Source organism: Knufia obscura, assembly GCF_036327395.1.
Source record: "Knufia obscura strain CCFEE 5817 isolate CBS 148926 chromosome Unknown scaffold_5, whole genome shotgun sequence".
Classification (NCBI taxonomy): Eukaryota; Fungi; Ascomycota; class Eurotiomycetes; order Chaetothyriales; family Trichomeriaceae; genus Knufia; species Knufia obscura.
In genome coordinates, this window is record NW_027042691.1 from 1,003,086 (window position 1) to 1,026,214 (window position 23,129).

The window sequence follows — 23,129 nt, forward strand, 5'->3', positions numbered from 1 at the left end:
AAGTGCGCGTCAATTGTGAGTGAAGAAGGAAGGCGCGTCTTGACGCGAACTTTTTTGTTTGCGACTTCCTTCACAGGGAGGACACCATCATCGAAATACAACGGAGCTCCTGCAACTAAGCAGGAAGGGCCTCGAGCAATAACGACAACGAATTACAAAATGGAAGCCGGAATCCGAAGGCAGGCTGATAGTGTACAGACAAGGTGAGTTCCAAACCCTCGAACATGGGTCGGCGCAGAAGTCCTAACTTAATCTTCCATCTTCTAGTTATGATTTCACCTTTCGATGCTCAGATGCCTCTATCTACCCCATCCCTGCGCCAGACGGTGCCACCATCGTTGTTGTCGGTCACAGTCACGGCCTGAGCGTGTTCAAAGCCTATGGCAGGGATTATGAGGGCCAAAATCGAGATGGTGACAACGATAGCAGCAACCTCCACTACCCGAGGGTCATAAAATGGCTCGATACATCCCTAGAAAGTCCCGTCCAGCATGTCGCCTTCCCTCACATCAACCAAACAGTCCTCTCATCGCAGGCCTCGGTGGCGCCAGAGTTTACACGAAGCAATGTCATGGTCGCCGTTGCCTGCGCTGACTCGTCGATTTATCTGGTATCTTTTGGTATAGAGGCCGACGAAAGAGACGGACTTGATATCAAGACTACAAAGCTCAATAGTGCTGAGTCTCACCAGGATATGGTATTGGCATTGGCAATCACCTGGACGACTAATGATGCCGATACCGATCAACATAAACCGAGATCGCGCAGTCGTGGCAGGACTGATGCCACAGACCGACCACAAAATCGTTACTCGTTCTTGATTGCCTCCTCGTCCAGTACTGGAAGTGGCTTGCTCATCGTCCATCGGGTTTCCTGGTCCAGGCACATTGGCAAGCAGGGTCACAGTCCCGTCATTATCGCAAGACAATTCCTGCGCATGCCTTTGCTCAGAAGCACCCTATCTTTCAACCCTGCTACCTATCCTTCGACCAAACATACCACTCTCCTAATCACAAGCCCCGCCCACGGTATCATTAAAGTCCTCGATGTGGCTCAATCAGGGTCAGCTTCCAAGCGGAGAAGAGGTTCGGAAATGGACGCCGATAGCGAAGAACCAAGCTCCATCCCCTCTGCCAGCACTTGCCTGACGCTTCATGCTGACTACACCTCCTTCACCGCCCTACCTAGACGCAAAGAAATACTTGACGCAAGGTGGGTGATGAAGGGCAAAGCCATTGTAGCATTGCTTGAAGATGGCGATTGGGGTACGTGGAACATCGAAGATACAGGAGTTAGTGGCAACGAGGGCGGACAGCAGATACGTCGCATCAACGCAGCGCAGAGCAAGTTCGCAGTTTGCGGCAATGTTTGCACTGCTCTAGCAAAGGCAAGAGCGACCAAACCTAATTCTTCCGGCGCCCTTGCACCCATGACACCACATACTCGCAAATCCCAATCAGCAGAACTATTCGCCTCAAGTGAAACGCGTGCAAGTGCAAAGAAATCCACAAAGTCGCTAGGCAGAATTAGCATTTGTACACACCAAGGAGCTGCAGCAGGACCGGATGATGCTTTGCTCATATCCTTCGGTGGTAGTAATAGCCTGGTTCCTACACTGCAGCCCTTGCAGCCATCGCACAAGCGAAACAATTCCACAGATGCTGGCTCTGCCACAACACGGGTGCAAGCCCTTCCTATCGTTCGCCTGGGTGGTGAGGACCAGGTGGCCATATCCCTACTTCGCGCTTCCAGGCAAAGGAGCAATGCTTTCCTTGGGACGTTTTCAGTTGAGCAAGACGTCATAGTCCTCACGAACTCCCGCCTCGTTCTGCATACAAAGCCCGAGCCAAAATCAGTGGCCAAGGCAACGACTCTTAATCTGCCGCTGAGAAGCGCAAATGGCAACGATTCTACTTTTGTGTCGAGGATCACAAATAACGAAATGCTAGATCTGGACGCAATGGACAAGATGCTCGATAGTATAGACACAACACAGGCCCAGCAGCATTCTCTGAATGAAGCACGAAACGACCTACCATTTCAGCACGGGAGGCAGAATCAAGATGTTGACCTAGACATGGCGTCACCTACCATGCCAAAGTCCGCCAAGTCAAAACTGATCATCAACCGCGATGCAGAAAATGGAAGTAGGAACCTCTTCGACTGAGGGATATAGCCAATGCTCAAACCGGCAGATTGCCATTTCTGGACTATAGTTTCCAGAGGCTTCGAGCATTCACCAAAGATTCCTGGTTTTTGTCCCCTTCTCTGCTCATTCTGTATCATCTACCAGTGCCGATTCGCAAAACTTCGCGTTGCAAGGTGGAGCACAAGGTGAGATCAATACCTTGGTCATGAGCTCAGTATTCTTCGCGAGATATTAAGCAAAACTTCCTATGGCTGAGATCGTCATCAAGCATACGCTTGCATCTTCCTCGTGAAGAAACAGACTCTCTCGTAGAGCTAAACAGGAAGCACTCTGGTGACACGCTACAGTCAAGGACGACTTATGGCTGAGGACGCTGTTTCAGTCGAGGCATATGTTTGAGACATGTAGCCTGTTGGCATCGAATGTTTCGAGTTCTGTTGAGCCCTGTAGCATATAGGAAACACTCTGTATAGGACGACTGCTTGCCATGATAATCGTAATAAGGAGCATGATGTGCCATGAATGTGGTGAGGCTTCGTCATATGACCGTGCACTGTGTGACCAAGGTCAAACAGATGAAGCTAGGTTATTGGTCAGAAGCTTCGAGCGGATCCTTACCCAGAAGATTTCCACCAATCATAATCTTTGTCTGTGACATCCCTTCAGCTTCCCGCGGTTTCTAGAATTTCGCTTGCTTTTTGACAAGACTTCCTTCCATAAGTGATATAGCAGGAGCAGCTGGTGAAAGAGGTCCTGCATTGTTCCCCCGGCACCGATCTCTAACACGTTTGAAGGAGGAAAAACACGTTCCTTTACAACATCTTACCTTGTTCTGAAGCTTATATGGGGCGCAATTGAGGCGTACAAACAGATCTGCCCGCGAAACGTCGACAAAAGTTCTATCATCACTCATCTCTTGTAGATTTCTCGTTAGAAGGACCACGCTACATCCGACATGGCCGATACACCCCCCAGTCGACAAGACCAGCAAGGAGCAAAGATTGTTTCCGAGCATCTCCCATCTGGCTACTCTGCCACTTTCGATGGCCAATCAGATAACACTGCTGGCCAAGCTTCATCATCAGCACCTAATCTTACTCGACCTCAAGAGGAATCCTCGCTCAAGTTACAAGGTGGTGATATTCACCGGTCGCTCTTCAAGATTGACCAACGAGCAAAGTTGGGTCAGCGCTCGAAAACCTTCTCACATCCACAGACCAGCACAGCAAGCGAAGACGCTGAAGACGTTCTGACCGCTGGCGAGCAACGACTACCCGGCGGTTTCCGAAGAGAATTCATCAAGCGCAAGAAGCCAATCCTTGCTGCACGGATCCCCGTAACACGCAACTTCGTCGAGTTCCTCGATCTTTATGGCAGCTTTGCTGGTGAAGATCTAGCTGAGTCGGATGACGAAGCCATCACAGATACGGAAGATGAGCAAGAAGATGAAGATGCCAATCTGCCATCAGAACGTCGTCCGCTACTCCGTCGAAAGTCTACGAAGAGGGCCAAAGCAGAGGGCAACGCAGGCACGACCAAAACGTTCTTCACCCTTTTGAAGGCGTTCATCGGCACAGGCATCATGTTTCTTCCCAAAGCATTCAACAACGGCGGCATTGTATTTTCAAGCATGACGCTGATTTCTATCTCATTAGTCAGCATGCTGGCCTTCCATCTACTCCTTCAGTGCCGCAGTAGCATTGGCGGAGGTGGGTACGGTGAGATCGGCCATGCCATCGGCGGATCCAAGATGCGCAACATCATTCTCGGCAGCATCACCCTTTCTCAGCTTGGGTTTGTCTGTGCCGGGCTTGTCTTCGTTGCGCAGAACCTCTACTCCTTCAGTCAAGCAGTCGCCAAGCGGCCCGATAACTCCTCTCCTGTCTCCACGAACCTCCTCATTGCCTTGCAATTACTGGTGATCATTCCATTAGCGTTCATCCGCAACATCAGCAAACTTGGTCCTGCTGCACTCCTCGCCGATGTCTTCATCATGATCGGCCTCGTTTACATCTACTGGTACGATATCTCGACTCTTGCACTCGACGGCCTCGAAAAGACTGTTGTGCTGTTTAATCCGGACTATTACACGTTGACCATCGGATCATGCATCTTCACCTTTGAAGGCATCGGCCTGATCTTGCCAATCCAATCTTCGATGCAGAAACCACAGAAGTTCGAGTGGCTGCTTGGTACAGTCATGCTCATCGTAACCGTCATCTTCTGCAGCGTTGGCGCATTGTGCTATGCAACGTTTGGCTCAGACACCAAAATCGAAGTTATCAATAATTTCCCACAAACCAGCAAACTCGTCAATGCAGTGCAATTCCTCTACTCAGTTGCCGTGCTAGTCGGCAATCCCGTGCAACTATTTCCAGCCATTCGAATTCTCGAGAACAAAGTATTTAAGAGATCTACACCGGGCAGCAAGAGTTCAGCCACGAAATGGAAGAAGAATGCGTTCAGGGCGTTCCTGGCTTGCATCTGTGGTGTTGTGAGCATCCTGGGGTCGAACGACCTCGATAGATTCGTGGCGCTGATCGGAAGTTTTGCTTGCGTGCCGCTGGTATACATCTATCCGCCTCTTCTGCACTACAAGGGTGTGGCAGACAACAAGTGGTCGAAGGCGGGTGATGTGCTATTCATAGTCTTGGGCGTGGCTATGATGGCGTACACCACCGTGGTTACAGTTTTGAGCAGTTTCGTGAACTAAACTCGGCAGGTGCCATCCCGGGTTTTAACAGCAAAAGGCAAAAGAGCATCGCAGGCATTGCGAACCCATTGGCGCCAGGCCAATTGCATCTCGTGGTGTCATGGGGGCCTAGAGGAGTGGACCATCTGTCATTATATGCATAGTCAGAGCATAGCGAGAACATTTCAAGTTTTGCAGTATCACAGCTTCGTTCTGCACCAAGCGACGGCTAACCCATCTAGCACTACATCGCTTCTCGATTCTCGTCTCCTGACCCTCATATACTTACCCTTCTTGTTAGCAGAATTCGCACGAGATCCTACTGACTGTGCCAGCTTACCAAGATCGCCTACTGCTTTGCCGCGCCATATCCAACGCCCATTGAATCACAGCAGCACGTCCTAAACCTGATGGTGATGAAGCCACATCTTACTGACGCATAGGCAGGCGCGCTAACCGTCCCCAAGTCGCTAGAACCGTCAACCGGGAAAGGCCTAATAACACAAGGAAGGCACGCCACTACCCCGAGCAAGGAACGACCGACATCTCCAACCCAAGGAAGGCACAACCGCTACCTCTAAACCTGGCAGCAACGGTCCTGAACCCGACTCAGGGAAGGTACGACCGTACCTTGAACCCATGAAAGGCGCAACCAATGGCTCGAGGTCAAGGAAGGCACGACCGACCGCCTACCCAAGGAAAGCACGATCGATACCAGAAGAACAAGCAAGTTGCGACTGATTACCCGAGAAGGCACGACCATCCACCCGCATAGAGAGGACACGAGCAACGACCTAAAAAGGGCATGACCGGCAACCGGAGGTGGGTAAGACGGAGCAAGAACGCGAGAGAGACGCCATGACTTCCCCGAAAGCGGCGGGCGCATCCGTCGACCAAGAAGAGGTGCGACTACCTAGGTAAGGAAGGCACGACCACGAGGTGAAGGAGGTGGAAGGTACGACCGCTGACAATCAACATTAGGCAGGAATGATCGCTTGACTGGAACTCAGGGAAGGTCTGACCCTCAGTCTCGACTTGAGGTAAGCACGACCATCAGCTTAACTCAAGGAAGGCACAATCGAAATTGTCAACACGAGGAATGCACGATCTTAGTTCAGGGAAGGTGCTACCGTTGCTTCGACGCAAGGAAGTAACAACCCTCACCTGGATGCGGGGAAGGCACGACCAATACCTCCAGGCGGGCGCGACCACCAACTTCAGCTTAAGGCAGGCACGATCAGGCACTCGAGGAAGGTGCAATCGGTCTCAAGAGACGGTAGGCACGACCAACGACCCAAGGAAAGTGCGATTGCCTGGGAAGGTGCCATCTCGAGCCGAAGCCATTTGGAAGGCACGATCGTCCATGCGAAGGAAGGCACGACTTGACATGATTTGACTTGAGTTGAGGAAGGTATGACCGTGAAACTTGATGCAAGGAAGGCAGGTACGATCTTCGATGCAATGCGGGAAGGCACGATCGTCGAACTCAACTCGAGGCAGGCACGATCATCGAGCTTTACCAAGGAAGGCACCAGTGGACTCTCATTTCGAGGAAGGCCCGACCGCCAACTACAGCGCCAGACAGGCACGATCTCCATTCGAGGGAAGTGCTACCATCGGTCTTAACCTGAGGAAGCCACGACGGACTACATGGGGAAGCCACGACCCTTGACTCACTCAACTCAAGGAAGGCACGACGCCGACCCAAGGAAGGTACGAACAACCACTTATGGGAGGTGCGACCACCACCTGCAGAGCCAGGAAGGCACGATGAACAACTCAAACAAAAGGCAGGCATGACCTTGGCTCGAGGAAGGCGCGACAGTCACCCTGAGGAAGGTGCGACCTTGCCCTGAAGAAAGCACGACCGTCAAGCTCAAGTCGAGGCAGCTGCGACCAAGTTACAAGTACTCGAGGCAGACATGGCCGCTACGCGAGACATGAGGAAGGCACAACCATGACGTCGAGGAGCGAAGGCAGGCACGACTGCTACCTAGAGGACTGGGAAAGTGTTACTGGCAAGGGCTGACTCGCAGCCACGCAGGCATGCTTAATCATGAAGTGCTGACGAAGACAGTGTGAAAGGTGCAGCTAGGGAAATGAGCAAGATGGAGTTCAGCGGAAGAGAAAGTTGCAGTCTAGGGAGGTGGGTGCGCGATCAGTTTAAAGTCAAGCTGAGCCGATTAGGTGGTACCGGCGATGATGGGCAAGAAAGGAGGATTTCAGTGCATCGGAAGGGTGTATGGAGTGCAATGGGCTGATGCAGCTCCCAGAGATACAGCTGTTGATGGCAGTAGAACAGAGTAGAGTACTGTAGGCTCCGGATAGCGCTGTCGGGGGATAGTAAATGCCGCCGTACTCGTCGGCGTAATTCTTGTCGTTCTGGGTGAGCAGGATGGCCGACGTATCTGCGCGAGATCGTGCTTGAAGTGGTCATTGCTCTATCTGTACAGCGCAAGATCACTGCCATGCAGAGCGGAATATCAATTATCATGCAGCGTGAATGTATACTTGTGTGAGCACGACGATTCGCTGATTCGCTTGCTTGCTCACTTGCTCGGAATGGAGCTAGAGGCTTGCGCCAATGCCAATGAACTCGGCTCGTGCATTCGGATTCAATGTACGGTGCGTACATGGTATATTCCGAGGTTGGCTAAGCTCACTGATGAATGTGGACATTAGCTACCGGGTCTTACCTGTTCTTCAACCTGCTGCGCCACACTTCTGCCCCGATCGAGCCAGGCATTCCCTGTCCGATAGCCAGATCCCGGTGACTGCATAAACAACGGTTCCTTGTGTTCTTGTGGCCGTTGGAGAGCTCGCAGAATTCTTGTTTGAGCTTGAAGCTACTGCACGACCCCGTTAGTACAGCTGTTCAGAACGCGTCTCAGGCATCTTATTCGTAGGGCAAGATGGCGCCACAAGCGGCACAGCTAATTGTGAGGCGGCTGCCGATGTGGTCGTTATACAGTCGTGGCTGTTGAGATGTCCTATCGCTTATGGTTAGTGCTCGTGCAAAACAAGTACAAGCTTGATGAGTAGTTTTGAAGGATTATGATGAGAGCGCGAATCTCGTGATCGATTAGCGGTCAGCGAAGTCGTCGTCACGATTTGGGGACGACTCCGGTACCGTGTACCTAGTACCTGGTGCGCTCTGCACTCTGCAGAGTTGACTCTCGAAACAATTTCGGCAAACTGTATTTGATCTTGGCTGATCTTGCACCTCGGAAGTTTGGACCTGAAACCTTGTCGATTGGGAAATGTGGCAGCCGACTGACCTTGTTCGTCCATTTCGACTCTTAAAGAGTGACCAGGGTGATGATAAATTGAGAGACAAGGATCCGGGGCTACTATGGCTTGGCTTCTTGTCATCGAATAGGAAAGAACGCTCCGTCAAGAACCTCGAAGCCGAAGTTGACCTCGCCGCCATACTCTACGACTCAATAGAGCAAGAGTAGGAGACTGGAAACGTACCGAGAGGTCCTGCGTAGACAACAGTCGGTGGAAACATTGCCCTGCTTTTCGAACTTCCCGTTCAGGCATCAAGAACCAAATGTGGAAGGCTCAATTTAGGCTCGTAGAAGTGTAGATGCACTGATGAAGCCAAGGACAACCGTTTGTGGAATTGGAGCATGACCAACAAAGAGGCAGAATTCATTGATACGGGGCGACCTTTTTGCGTCAATTTCTCGCGGAAGTGGTCTTGAGATTGCATCTGGCCCAAAAGCGCCGCTCATCTTCAGGGCTGATGCTGTGGAATTTTCGACCGAGAACCGCGCACGGCATGCGTACCATCCTGCCGCTCCCCTTGACGTATCTCGTCAGAGACGACAAGCTTGCGTCACTCCTCCTTTCGATAGCGACCTGCGCTCCACGTTAGTGGCCCGCCTATGTCGAAGCAAGATGCTGTTCGCGAGATACCGACATGTCGCAGAAGCGAGATGCAACAGACGACTGTAGCATGTCAAGCTGATCTCGGCAGTACCGCATCGCTAACGAACAGCTCCATGTGGTGAGAGGATTACAGCCACTGACCTGCTCCGTGAGGACGGTCTTGAGGATCGCTTCAGATTGAGGTCCAGAGCTAACCAACCACATTCCCATGGGGACGTCTTGGAAGGATGCAGGAGCTCTGATCCGATATGATTGCCTTGGCGGATTGGAAGCAGTGCGCCCTATCCTGTTACACAGGCTAGAACGTCTTTCAACCACTAAGCGACTCTTTTGAAGTCACTTATGCCAAAGGTACTTCGATACGAGATCCTGCTGGTACAGCGTCAATGTCGCAACGAGATGCCTTGGGAGTCCTATGCGAATGCTAGCATTACGCGTCCTTCAATGCTATCAGACAGCGCTTCAGAAGGGACGTTCAATCAAAGTTGACCCGAAAGCCCGTCTCCTCGCTGGAAGCGTAGCGAACTGCAAGTCTCAGACCCTGAGCATCGCTAAGACCGCGTTCCTTCGATGTTCAAGAGATCCAGTGTCAAGCGAGCGATGTTCCAGGCGGCTTTGTCAGGCGTTTCGCTTGCCGATAGGTAGGGTGTTGGTAGCAAGGCCGGGTGTTGAGGAATTGTTCTTGGAATAAAGTTGACAAAATTGTTCTAGAACTTGCACTGCCACACAGAACGGCTGATCATGGCTCGTTCTGTCGACTGTAGCGTACTGTAGGAATGATCCTGCAGGGACTCGCCACATCGCCTCGACATCGACCTGTGGCTCGAGGAGGGGCAATCAGTGGGATGACGTTCGCTCGTGAAGCCGCTCGAGCAGCCACACAACCGTGCCACAGCCTGCGCCACAGGAAAGGAGAAGCGATTCGGAATAGAAGCCTGAGGATGCAACCCTGTTGTAATGTCGTCTCTTTCCTGCCATACCCACTTTTTGGATCCTCAAGCCATGTTTCACGACTAGACTCTTGTGGCTGGTGCACGGTGAAGTTAGCTCGTTGATGTTAGACGGTGCTTGAATGCTGGGCCAATACTTCCAGCCCTTTCTTTCCCAAGTGCTCCCGGAAGGAGCCTCTGACGTTAAATTTGTGCGCTTACACGGTTGCGGCTCTTGCATCGTCTATTATCCTCGCTTAGTACTTCCCTCCGATTCACTAGTGTGCTCGAATCTGGCGCGATAAGTCGCCCAAGATGCGTTGCATCGCAAAACGGTCCCAGTCGTATGGGGTCACGAAAAGATAAAATTGTCAAGCCTCGGAGAGCGCCAGATCCGGCAGCCGTTGTGTGTGCTATGCCCAATCAGACAACATGCGGTGCCTAACGATTCCGCTTGGACATCATCCAGATTGCACACAAATGACACCGCTGTTTGATGTTTGAGCAGTGGACGAGCTTTGCAATCCTCGGCATGACTCTATCTCTCTTTCGCTGACGTGGCTAATGACAAAATTTCACCATCTGGTGTAAGATGGAATTTCGCTGCTGTGGGTTGTGCATCTCTGATGGAGGTTGGAGCTGTGCGCATTAACCGAGTTGCCGTACGTTCCAATTTTAGCATTGAGCCAATCACATGACGAAATGGTTGAGCTCGCGATTTTCCCTATCTCTGATGCACTCCGTGAAGATCGTTACGCAATAATGGCATGAAACATGTGGCAGATGGAAAGTGTAGAGATGAGTATATTGGCGAATGATTATGGAGTAGGCGCTTGCACCTTCCGCCTTGCCTGTGCTGAATAGTGGCCGCTCTGGCTGTAACTACCTCCACGAATTTAGAAGGCCAGACACTCGCTTCCTCAAGCAGCGGAAGGAACAACCAACACGTATTGGCTCGATCCCAGCTCCTCCATCAATCTCTTTCGTGTCTTGAATCGTTTCGTACCGACGACACACAAGCCATTAAGCAATGCTCCATTTCTTCGTGCTGAGACGAGGAACTCTTCACATTAGGTGATTTGGATATGTCCTATAACAGAATTTCTGAATTATGGCTAAGCCGAGGCAGGGTACCTCAAAGAAATTCGTGGATCTCGTCAAGTAGTAGAACAGCAAGAGCATGCTCGGGTCGCCAAAAAAAGCCGCACACGCTGCAGCCGATGTGCCTGCCGCCAAACCTTGCCTTCGATCTATACAACGTGAACCTAGAGTCGGGCAGGCACATACAAGGACCTTCTTGATGGGTATCTCAGTCGTGAAAAGATTAGTTGAAGAATATTGAAAATTGAATCGAAAAATCGTTGCTTTGCATTTTGTGATCGTTGACCACGGGTATCATCGTTTGCCAGTCGCCTGACTTATAAGAAAGTGAAAAATATCGAGAGGTCGCCGCCATAAAGAATGTTCGTGTTCGTAATGAGATCATTTCGTAAATCTGAATCGCTGATGGGTATCTTAATGCAATCTGAGGCTCGTTGAAAAATTGATCGTAATGCTAGAAATTCAGCCACATCTCGAGTGGGTCTGAGATTGTCGTGTCTGGGGGTGGTGGAACATCGCCGTCGACCATCGTCGTGGGTTGCAGATCGAGGTTGAGACTTTCGACTTTGTCGGTCTCAACTGGTGCAAATTCAACTACCATATCCTGTCCTTCGGGAACGTCCCTGACGACATCTTCATCCACAATAATGTTTAGTCCTTTAGTGTTGATATGTGTGACTTGAGTGACTTGATTGGGGTCAATGCCGAACTTTGCGGAAATGCCGTTCACCAAGTCTTTGACAGTTCTATGTAGAAGATAGACAGCGCGGTAATAAGGTTTCGAAGCATCTTTGTCTTTTACATAGAAACAGGCCACTGAATATATGTCAGTATCAAATCTTTGAGCGATGGGGATGAACATACCTGGCTTGATGGGCCTATCTGGCGGTGGTCTGTAGTTGCTGTCGACATCTAGCGCATAAAGATCATTGCGAGCGCCTTCGGGTTCGCGCTTAATCATTTTGGTCGGACGTTCTGGCGAAGCGCTCCGATCCAGAATTGCTTTCTTACTTTCAACTTCCTCCTCTTCCTCTGGTATGGCAGATCGCTGCAGCTCCGAGAACCTTCGCTTCGGTGTGGCTGATGTAGAACTAGCGGTCGGCGACCCTGGATTCGAACCTGATTCACTTCCACTCTGTTTCGACTCCCAGGTTTTCGTGCGTTCGATAGGCTTGAAATCATCGCCACTCGTCAACTTCACAGGACAAAGATCGGGATCATCCTCAGGATCACCCTTCAGATAGAGGACACTCATGGGTCTGGTGGAGGAAAACATGTCCTGAAGACCGACAAGCTTCATGTGGAGGTCTTCTTCAGCAGACATTCTACCTGCTTCTGCATCAGAGTCAGCGGACCAACTTCTTTTGTGCTTTGACAGTTTGGAACGTGAGGCAGCACCTTTGGCCATAGATCCGCTTCTTTTGCGTTTGCCGATAGCCCCTACGCCGGCTTCAGCCTGTTGTATTTGTTGCTTGAGCTTTTCGATGGACTTCTTGACATGCGCTATGTCATTCGAGAGCTTTCGCTCTGCGCCATGGTCTCGAAATAGCTTGACTTTCGCGAAGCAAACTTCTGGCTCATTGCTTGAGATGCTCGGCAGCGAAGTCAACAACTCCGTCTTCGCACACAGTCGTACAGGTATTCCTTTGACCCCTTTGGAGTGGCTGAAGTCGGTAGAGAGGAAGTTGAAGCGGACAGATATTGAACAGTCCGCTACACCATTCGTACGATTGCTCGGAAACCAGTTCACCACAAAGCCATCGAAGGAAGCTTTTTCCACCTCTATTTGCGGTTTCCGGAGCTCATCATCCCCACCCTGATTTGGATCAACATATTCCACGGCTAAGAGCTTGCCTCCTCTTTGATGTGCTTCGTTAGAACCACGACCCTCTCGCCAGAGTTGCCAGCATGCGCCGGGTTTCGCTCGCTGCTGTTCATCTTCAAAGCTGACCCTGACGTATGTCCTGTATCTGAGGTTTGGAGCGTTCACTGGCGGCGAAGTATCATAGATTGACATCGTGTACGCTTGGCCCTTGTTCAGGTACGTTACTGGTATCTCGTCTGAGCTGCGAACCATAGCAGTGGGCGCGTTCAAAGTTGTGTGGTAGCGAAATCTGATTGCTTGGTTAGAATCGTGTGTGGCTTCTGCTGGAGACACATACTTCTCGCTTGATGGATAAGCTGATAACGAAACACCACTATCGTGCTGCTGCATCGGAGGCGGTGCTAGCTGTTGATGCATAGTTTGCATCTCATCTTGTATCGGCGTCGGACCTTTCGATGAGTCGTCAAGTGCGGCGTAACCAGAATCTTGATGCTGTAGAAAGTGGCTAGGCGGAGCATAGGTGTGTTGAGGCTGCAAATTTTGTTGTTGATGGTGCGAGTGTGGGTTGAAAGGATCTTGGAAAGCGTGTTGAGGATGCAGCATTTGTGGATTGAAATGACCGAAGTGCATTGCTTGGTCAGGAGCATGTAATGCATGCATTGAATGAGGTAGTGACAAAGGCGTATTCAGGCCTAGAGCACCGGGAGTGTGCAAGTCGCCGGCAGCAGAGCTGTGCCATAGTGTATTGAAACCACCAGGCGTAGGCGTGTAGTACCCTGGTGGTTGGTTGGCGAAAGCAGCGAATGCGTAAGAATTCGGGTCCATGAGCGAGGGTGTTAGCCTCCAGTCTGTGAAAGGTTTGGGCGTTGTGCCTGTCTCCTTTGTGGCGTCGTCGACATTGTCGAACACAGGTCTATTGAAGTAATCGTCAGTCAACGTCGTTTGTTCCTCGTCGGAATGGTAGGGACTGTGTTGAGAAGCCATCACGGTGTTGTGCTGATCGTAAGGCGAAAAGGCAGAGACAGAAGGAAGACTTAAGGATGATCTATGAACATACCTGTGAGCATCGACAGGCTCCACAATAGCCTGATTGATAGAAGTTGATCCTAGTTGGGAAGTGACCGGCACACCTTGACCCTGGCCGGCTGAAGATGTGCCTGGCCCAACTTCTGGAAAGGTCTGCTTGAATTGCGCATAGAAGCCCTCGTCCGGCTTTTGCGATGAGCGTCTCTTCGCGAACATGCTGATTAGTTTCCTGTGTCTGGATGAACAGACTCGAGAAGATTATCAGAACGTTGAAATGGCGGACCGCTTGCGAAACATCTGATGCTGCAGGCTAAACGTCTCAGGTGAAGTTGCGATCGAGGTGCTGGTCAGATCATCTAGCAGAACACCAATTGTCGACTAGATGTGTAGCGACTGTGCCATGAGGTTGTGGATCGGTTCGCAAAGATGCAACAGTTCAACTCGATGCCAGACGTCTGGTACCTGCAAGTGCTGCGCCTGCCTGAACACGTCGGATAGTTGGATGCGATAAGGCAAGTGTAGTCTAGATGCTGATTATTCGAACTCGACGATGAATGCGCGCTTGAATTGTTGGAAGTAGAGGTGAGATATGCGATGGTAGATCAGCAGGAGGTGGTTGAGAAGTGAGGTAATGAAAGATCATGTCCTCGTTGAGCCAGACCGAAAAGGCGCTTTGAGCAGGCATGAGATAGCCAGGGACAAATTAGCAGCATGTGGAGTGTGGCAGAGGACAAGCCCGACCAGGATGCGAGAGGCTAGGAAAAGACACGCGTGCTGGAAGGATGGACCAGGATACAACGGCTTGAGATGGAGAGCGTGACAGAGACCGACATGGCACCCTGGACAGCAAGCGAACGGAGCGAAACCAAAGAGAGCACAATCCGAGGGCCAAAAGCCACACCAAAAATGGTTGTGATTGGAAGAGCAGGGATACAGCGCCACGACAAGGTTTGTATTTTTTATGGGTACCTGTGGCTATCGGCGCTACTTCATAGGGTGCTTTTTAACCAGACAAGCCAAGGGGAGGCCGCGCAACAGCACCTTCCGATCATCGATTTCTTCTGGCAACGATCGCCCTTCCCTCTCTTTTCCCTCCTGCACCGCCACACCTGGAACGCCACAGATTGTGGCGATCAAGTCTCGTTTCGCAAACATCGCATCACTGCATCAATGTATCACCGCAAGAAACGAAGAACGACTACACAAGACCCTTATGACAATAATTAACGGTCTTGTTAAGTTCCTGTTGGATGGGCTCAGTCATCAGCGACACCACCCCAGACTCCTTCATTTGAGAAGCCCAATCTCTGCCCTAATAGGCTGAAACGTTAGGCTATCTGGTGAAATGAGCATCCTCCTGAGATTTCGATGTGAATAACGTCCTTACAACACGCAAATGATGCTTCCGCAAGCCCGTTGCCGAATGCTGTCTGATTACCGCACGATGATCCAGTCACCATAGTAAAACAGCGGACTTCGTCCTCATACTTACGCTGACCGGACCCGTACCCGAAAATTGAACGCTCCTGTTGGTGTTCGATATATCAATCTCCGAATACCCTCTTTGATACCAGAGACCGTCTTCACCTATGTACAAACAATCCTCGCTTGCGGGTAGTTGGGTTGTACTAGCAGCTGTTTGCGCGTGACTGCTTCTTCAGCAAGACAGCACCTCTGCCTTGGTTTCCCTCAACCTCCCACGTTGTTAGTGTGATGGCCTTTCATATGAGCGGAAAGGTGGATCGTCCGTATTGTATTAGCGAGCACGATCGAACTACGGCGAGGCGTGCTCCGTAGCTGTACCGATGCTTAACAGCAGCGAGCATCATAGCGCGATTCAAGTTCCGGTAGCCACAGCAGTGGATGAAAATTGGCAAGCTACGCTAGCTAGTCGTGGACGATGTCGTCGTTGTGGCGCTTGCAATCCATTCTTTGGAATGCACCGTTGTATGAGGTTATCTAAGTTTTTGCACGCACAGAGGAGCTGCCCGGCGTCTGACACTGGCAAATGTGCAGCGCCATATGAGTGACATCAAGCTGTTGTTAGCTCGAGTATTTGACCTTTATTCGCCGGACAGATGCTGAAGAGAAAAGATGTCAGGCCACTCGTGTTCGGGCAGAGATCCGCGTTCTTAGCTGCACTTTTACGCTTCCTTCTCCACGTGAGATCGGATACACCGCGCAGTGATGATTACTACTCAAAACATCTAAAGAGCATCAACTAGGCGTAAGAGTCTAACAATAAGAGTTGTAAGTATAGCAATTGACTTCTGGACGCCTTTCAGCCAGGACGTTTTCATGATCTCATGGCTTTAGAAAGCATCGTTGTCAACAGCAGCGGGCCGTTTCACTGCTGATGATTCGATCGCTGTCTTGTGTCTTGGTTTCGGAAATTTGTGGTACTGTGCGACCACAGCAATGCCAGAATTTGCTTTCTTGGGAACACAAGTACGTCTGGTAGTGCACCGCCACACCAAGCCCAGCAACTCCAACCGTAGTAACAGCGCGCTGTGCCACACATAGAATCAAGCGAACATCGATGTTCCAGCTCACATCAGCCGTGCCTTGCAGCCTGCACATACGGGCGAGATGCAGCACATGCCGGAGCGCGGGGTGCAAGGACAAGGCCTGGATGTCAAAGATCAGCATCTCGCATGTGGCAGATGACCGTCGTGTAAACGAATCGGAAGGTTCAAATCCGTCAACGCTGTGGCTCAATGTTTTGGAGGGAGGGGTTTGCATAAGCGTGCCATTTTACTTTTGCTGGCCATGCCGTTTCAGCCACCGGTGGCTGCTCAAAAACTCCACGTTGCAAAAGACAGAGTTCGAGCACAAAACCTTGTGGAACTTAGTAGTTTTCAGCACGGGATCTGCGTCTTTTGTTCCTCACTACTGAGACGTCCGTAGCGACCCAGTGACTTGAAACAACTTTCGGTATGTTTCTGTGACTGAACGACCATAATGCAAGCTTCGGAAAGTATCGCACCAGTGGACATTGCACGTTCTTAACCAGACAAATACGTGTGGATCGTTATGGGGCCCTCGGCGCCTACCAAACAAAACCACGTCTGAAATGTGGCGAGTGAAATGTCGGCTAACTTTAGTGGAAAAACGCTTCAAGAACAGCCGACGATCCGCTCTTTCCAGAATCGATGACCGGATAAAAGTCAGTTAGGTCGTAGAAAGAACGGCCAAACTGCTGATGTGTGTTGCAAGCAAGCGTCGCCAGGCACTTTGTAGGATATTGCAGACATGCAGCTGCAAACTCTGCAGGTCCATGTTCAGCGTTGCAGCCCTACGGGGCCGGCATTCGTCTTCAAATCGGCGACTAGTGAAGTACCAACTGTGACTACTTCTTGTATCAACCTTTCCACCGTCTCACGTACGGTCGAGATGTTCACTACGACTCTGAAAAAGCTACCACGGTCTTCTTGTCCTTCTAACGCTGGCGCGAAGTCAATCATGAAACCTCGCGGGATTAGAGCTTTTGCTATGCCGGAGGTGACCTGAGAATTGAGTTTACCCAGTCGCGCCCTTTGAGACTTCTCTGTAGTCTGGTCTACTCCTCCTTCTTGAACATTGATACGCCCAGATTCTGTAAAGAGCTCATGTACGAACTGGCCGGCAGGTGTGAAGTAGAAACACACTTGCAGACAGTCCGGAGCCCTGCCTTTAGACAAGACAGGCGTAAGGTTGGATTCCCGGTCCACAAGCGTCGACATGTGACACGCGTTCATATATGCTACATCGACCATGGTCGAGTAGCCAGACGTGCCGTAATACTTCCAGCAGAAGAAGAACTTCAATGAATCCCCACGACGCCCGCACTGAAGTGTCAAGTCGGCGAGATCCCAGGGCTCGTTCCAGTCATCACCTGGCGTTTCGTCGTCAGAGTTCTTGGAAGCGCCATTAGATATATCTCTGCTCTGCGCAGTTTCGTCGTCGTGGAATAAGTACCCAGCCTTCAGTGTGTTGGCTTCTTTGAATTGTTTCAAGTCTTTTGCTAGCAGGAAGCTGCATGTAACAGGGACGCCGAGCATCTTGTGAGGGTTCGTAGCTACCGAATCTGCAAGGCCGACGCCACGCAATTGGCCTTTGAGCTCTGGCTTGGCTGCAAATGCAAAGCCTCCACCCCATGCAGCATCCACGTGAAACCAGAGATTATGCTCTCGAGCTATTTTGTGGATGTCTTCGAAAGGGTCGAAAGAGCCTAGGACCGTGCTTCCAGCAGTCGCGTTGACATAGAAAGGCACCTTTCCTTGGTGCTCGGCCTCCACAACAAGTCTTTCGAGTTCTGATGCCAGCATTCTCCCACACTCATCAACGGGTACCGCAATGACACTGCTGCTTCCAAATCCAAGGGCCTGAGCAGCTTTTTCGATGCTGTAGTGTCCGTGAGCAGACGTGTATAAAAGTAATTGTCCCTTGACAGCACCATTTCCCTCCACCTTTGTCTCTGGAAAGAGGGTGTTTCGAGCAACGACTATCGAGGTCATGTTACTGGCGCTACCTCCTTGGACACTCACACCACCGCTTCGAGGCCCGTTCAACCCGAAGATCTTCGCCATGGCTTTCGTCATGTGCTTCTCCACTAAACTCAGCACCGGACTGACTTGGAAGACATGAAGGTTCGTGTTGAGGACACCAAGAACCAGCTCTGCGGCGATACCCGGAGGAAGCGGCGCAGCATATAGCTTGTCCATAAAACCAGGAGCCGATGTGTTGACGGAATATCTAAGTAGAGAGTCGAGCAGCCGTTGCAATCCCTGAGCGCCGGCGCCTTCCTCGTTAAGCGCAAGGAATCCATTCGAGCTGAGAGTTTTCTCTAGTGATTCTCGTGAGCCGCAAAGAGGATCGACGAGTGAAGTATGTCCACCCCCATTAGCAAACGGAGATCCTCCCGCAATATGCTGACTCCTCTCCTTCTCAGCAGCATTCACGAATTTGATGAGTTCCGGTACAGTATTGGAGAGGATCTGTTCGAGCTGCACGGCTCGCTCGTACGTCGACTCGAAATGGGCTTTGGCGGGCATCGTAGAGAGTTCGCCGACACTGACAGATCGGCACGTTGGTTGGGGAGCGCCCTAGGACCACTTGTGAGTTGTGGAACAGAGCTTTCCTAGGTGAGATAGTCGTGCTGTCTGGCTCTGGCCATGATTGTTCCTTCTGCTCGCTTAAGTAGATTTTGAAAATGACGCAATCGGATATATGGATCCACAATCTGACATCCGGACTCACAAAGCATTCATCGTACTGTTGCCTCTGGGCATCCCCTTTCAGGCGCTGGCCTGGACTGTGTTCGCTGGACCATGCGGTTGATGGTTCTTCGACTGCTTCTGCACGTAGCGCTCCCTGGCCAGCTCAATGGCGCTCTTCTTAGGTTTACTTTCGCTGTCCTGAGGAGATTCGTGATCGAGACCTTTCGCGGTAGCCTGCCACTCCCGAGGTCTTCGTTGATACAAGTCCATGTGCCAATTCTTCCACACCGTCCTGCCATAGATCGAATCACGAAGCCTTGATTCATTGCTTTGCAATGCTTGTGCCACCCGCTCTTTCATGAAATGAGAGCCATTCGTGGCAACCCAGAGAGCATCGACAACATGCGAGCCTGAGGCATCAAGAGCTAAGTCCGAGACCATGCCGTTGAACTTAGGAACGATCTGCCGAAGGAACTTGCTCGAGGATTTCTCTGATGTTAGCGCCACCTGGATAACTCTTGAAGCGACAGGACTTTTTGCGAGCTGTAGTAACATGCTATCGGGCTGAGCAAGTATGCTCTCTTGCACCAAGTCGCAAAGCTGGCTTGTACGAAGCATCGATTGTGCAAGCAAAGACCCTTGCAGATCAACGGATATTTTCTCCTCTTTCTTCTCCTCGCCCTTTTTGCTTGTGGTTGCAGCCATCTCTTCCAACTTCAGCATTTTCTGCAGTCGCGCGACTGCGCCGTCGCCGTATGTCTGAGCCAGCGTTTCGTGCATTCGTAACAAGTCCACTCCTCGCACAGAACATCGCTCTATCAACGTCCGTACCACCGCAAGCCGATTGCGCTCAACAAGCCCCGGTACCTCTGGCACCAATGCTTCGAGGGCATGTGCTAGATCATCCTTGCCAACACGTTCGAAAATGCTAATGGCCACGTACGAAGCTATCTCGTTTTTAGCTAGCTTTCCGATCCGGTCCTTGAACAAGTTCTTGTACATCCTCTTGAAGCTCTTGCCTGGCAGATATCGGACAAGAGCCTGGACAAGGTAGGCGCCAGTAGAGTCGTAGACAAGACTTGAGACAAATTTGCTGCTGTCAGATTCGGGTTCGAAGCTTTGGTCAGGTATGAGCTTTTGCAGCACAACATGGCTCTCCTGGCCCTTTTCGTCATTCTCAGACAGCTCTAATCGCAATAAGAGCTGCAGAACGGGATTTCCTGTAGGCGAGGTCGCGAGAGCTCGTAGGTAATTACTGTCTAGGCCAGAAACTGCTGCACTCATAAGGTCACGTCGTGCTTTTTTAAAGCTGATCGGTACCTTTCTGACCTCAGTTGAGTCTGCCTCAGAACGTTGCGCATAATCAGGCTTCCCCTTCTTCCGACTGCCGACTGTTTCTTTTGCAGCCGCGTCTTGAAGCGGCTGTCCAGATAGCACGAGGAGCAATACTCGAACGGTATGGGAAGCAAATCTCTCTGTGAGCAGGTACCCGATATTGGTTTGTAGCTTTTCCGCCGCTTCGAGAAACAGGTTCTCGAATAATGTGTTGCCATCTTCGGTCGATTTTGACTTTGTAACGACATGTTTGGCGGACTCAAGAAAGAGTGTCTCACAGCAGTGACTCCCGAACCGATGTTGCACCAGATAATCGAGGTCCTGAAGGAATGCCAGAAACAAGGATCTTAGCTGATTTGCTGTTGAAAGTCGGATGATGGTCTCGAGATAACGTGAGGACGACTGGCTGGATGCCACTTTGATCTCTTTGCCAGCTGATTCGCGATGGACTGCCTCAACGAAGTTGGCTCTGTCTTCATCGTCTTCGAAGTCGTTGGCACTAATTTTATTGTTGACGTTGGCATAGTACCCCTGTTCCTCTTCTGTCAGCAGCCCGTAGAACGTGGTCTGCTGGTCGTTGTGCTCGTCATTGTCTTGTTCCTGACCGAAAGTGATGAAATCGTCTCCAGCATCGCCATTGACAGCGAAGCTTGATGCGGGTTCCTCTACCCTACGCTTCTTGGAAGGCGGACCGTCATGACCGTCAGCCTCCTGCCTTTGCTTCTCTGCGCGCCTTCCACGCTTCTTCAGTTCTTTGGGCATGTTTACAGTGGACCACTGGCAATCGATAGATATTGTAAGAGGTGTTCTCGATTCTGGGTGGAAGGGTGGACTGTCCAGAAATTTTAGAGTTCGCGCTAAACGCTAGAAGCCAGACGCTAGACCTGACGAGGCTAGAACTTAGGTCTGGGATCGTGATTATGTAATGCTGTTTCCTCTTCTCCAACTAGTCCTCCGTATGCTCAAGCAGTGACCCTCGAGTATTTGGCGGACTCATGGACACACCAAGCATCATCAACATCTGTGCAAGCCAGCTGGGAGCAGGAAGCGCTTGAATGTGCCATTTGGCACCTGGATAGAGTACAGCAATTTCTACGCTCTTTCAAAGGATCACCTGTACTCCGTACCTCGGAAGGTCTTCTCCGCACTGCACACCGATGCTCAAGCGTATCGAGCTTCATGTTAACCTTACCGAGCTTCCTTTGCCTTTTCTCATGTGAGAGAGATGCGATGCACCAACCGAAGCGTTGAAACTAATCACAATGTGCTGTGAAAGCTGACTTGGTGCTTACCATCCATCATTCTTTGCATGCTTCCGCTTTTGTTATGGCTGAGCCGAATTTATTCACTGGCACTGAGCAGAGCACACACGAGCTCGCACATCGTTTGCTTCACAACCATTAATCTAGCTCGCACCCCGGAACATGTCTAGAAGTGTTGCGAATATGCCAGGGCACTCTATACTGAAGTCGCCTACCTATAGAGGTTGGCGCGGCATAGCACTGCTTAACATGCATTCCCTAAGACAGCTTCCGCGACCACGAATACGCAGCGTCAAGAGAAATGCCACGCCTCTCACACAGTCCTTCAGTACCACTCAAATAACCCGCCAACGCGTACCTTCCACTTCAAACAACCCCAGCGGCAGCACCACCACCAACCCTGCCCACCTCCCCCTCTCCAACCTCCGCATCCTCGACCTAACCCGCGTCCTAGCCGGCCCATTCTGCACCCAAATCCTCGCAGACTACGGCGCCACCGTCCTAAAAGTCGAACAGCCCGGCTCAGGCGACGAAACCCGCCAATGGCGCACAGCAGGCGAGACAGCCCAAATGTGGAACGACGATTTCCTCTCAGCTTCGAACCACGGCAAAGGTGGCGACGCACCACTAATGAGCCTGTACTTTTCCTCCGTGAACCGCAATAAGCGTTCCGTCACGCTTAATCTCAAATCTGAGCGTGGGAGGGCACTGATCAGGGAGATGCTTGACCCCAACAATCCCGGCTCTTACGACATTATCGTGCACAATTTCCTCCCTGGCAAGATGGACGACATGGGTCTTGGCTACTCCGATCTCAAGAAGGTGAATCCGGCCCTTATCTATGCCGGCGTCTCTGGCTACGGCGCCACGGGACCAAGCTCGAAACGCGCAGGCTACGACGCAATAGCTCTCGCGGAAGCAGGCCTGCTACACATAACAGGCAGCGCAGACAGCGGGCCCGCAAAGCCAGGCGTCGCAATAGCAGACCTCTGCACAGGTCTATACACGCATGGCGCGATCCTGGCAGCCGTCAATGCGCGCTCACAGACGGGCGTGGGGTGCAAGATCGACGCAAGTTTGTTTGAGTCTGCGCTTAGCCTGCTGATTAACGTTGGACTCACGAGTCTGAATCTCGGTCTTAACCAGGGACCCGCGCAGCGTCGTAGAGGAAGTCGACTGGGTCTTGGTCACCCGAATCTCGTTCCATATGGCGGCTATAAAACGCGCGATGGCCGACAACTCTTCGTCGCGGCGAACAATAACCGGCAGTGGAAGTTGTTCTGTGAGAGGCTTCAGCTTGAACCGGCATTTGTCGAGCAGTACAGCACAAATGACAAGCGCGTTGAGAATCGCGGCACGATAGATAAGGTTCTCGGCGAGCGCTTCGCAGAGAAAGACCTGCGAGAGTGGGAGGCTGTGTTCGAGGGTAGTGGGTTGCCCTATGGACCGATCAACGATGTTGTTGAGGCGCTTGAGCATCAGCAGGCTGATGCAAGAGATATGGTCGTGCCGGTGGAGGGGATTGAAGCTGCGAGGGATGGAATGATGCGGTTGATTGGACCTGCTGTGAAGTTTGACGGTGGAGCCAGGGTGAACGGGGTGGTGAGGAGGAAGCCGCCTTTGTTGGGTGAGCACACTGACGAGGTGTTACACGAGATGGGGTACGAGGATGCTGAAGTCAAGGCGATGAGGCAAGAAGGTGTCGTATAATGATCGTG

General features: G+C 51.3%; 6 protein-coding genes across 6 annotated transcripts; 3 read left to right on the top strand and 3 right to left on the bottom strand.

Moving 5' to 3' along the window:
• Positions 1 to 159: 159 nt before the first annotated feature.
• On the top strand, positions 160 to 2,167 carry PMZ80_005163 (uncharacterized protein; the record flags this gene model as incomplete). Its single annotated transcript, XM_064873584.1, has 2 exons — positions 160 to 203; positions 268 to 2,167. The coding sequence occupies 2 exons, from the start codon at positions 160 to 162 to the stop codon at positions 2,165 to 2,167; spliced, it is 1,944 nt and encodes a 647-aa protein (XP_064730688.1).
• Positions 2,168 to 3,104: 937 nt separating this feature from the next.
• PMZ80_005164 (uncharacterized protein) lies at positions 3,105 to 4,862 on the top strand (the record flags this gene model as incomplete). The annotated part of the gene is made up of 1 exon (XM_064873585.1): positions 3,105 to 4,862. One exon carries the CDS (start codon positions 3,105 to 3,107, stop codon positions 4,860 to 4,862), a length of 1,758 nt encoding a protein of 585 aa, XP_064730689.1.
• A 6,357-nt stretch (positions 4,863 to 11,219) lies between these two features.
• PMZ80_005165 (uncharacterized protein) lies at positions 11,220 to 13,832 on the bottom strand (the record flags this gene model as incomplete). The annotated part of the gene is made up of 2 exons (XM_064873586.1): positions 11,220 to 11,581; positions 11,630 to 13,832. The coding sequence occupies 2 exons, from the start codon at positions 13,830 to 13,832 to the stop codon at positions 11,220 to 11,222; spliced, it is 2,565 nt and encodes an 854-aa protein (XP_064730690.1).
• Positions 13,833 to 16,897: 3,065 nt separating this feature from the next.
• Positions 16,898 to 18,649, bottom strand: GAD2 (Glutamate decarboxylase 2; the record flags this gene model as incomplete). Its single annotated transcript, XM_064873587.1, has 1 exon — positions 16,898 to 18,649. The coding sequence occupies one exon, from the start codon at positions 18,647 to 18,649 to the stop codon at positions 16,898 to 16,900; it is 1,752 nt and encodes a 583-aa protein (XP_064730691.1).
• Positions 18,650 to 18,892: 243 nt separating this feature from the next.
• Positions 18,893 to 20,911, bottom strand: NOP9 (Nucleolar protein 9; the record flags this gene model as incomplete). Its single annotated transcript, XM_064873588.1, has 1 exon — positions 18,893 to 20,911. The coding sequence occupies one exon, from the start codon at positions 20,909 to 20,911 to the stop codon at positions 18,893 to 18,895; it is 2,019 nt and encodes a 672-aa protein (XP_064730692.1).
• Positions 20,912 to 21,660: 749 nt separating this feature from the next.
• PMZ80_005168 (uncharacterized protein) lies at positions 21,661 to 23,121 on the top strand (the record flags this gene model as incomplete). Its single annotated transcript, XM_064873589.1, has 1 exon — positions 21,661 to 23,121. The coding sequence occupies one exon, from the start codon at positions 21,661 to 21,663 to the stop codon at positions 23,119 to 23,121; it is 1,461 nt and encodes a 486-aa protein (XP_064730693.1).
• Between the last annotated feature and the right edge of the window lie 8 nt (positions 23,122 to 23,129).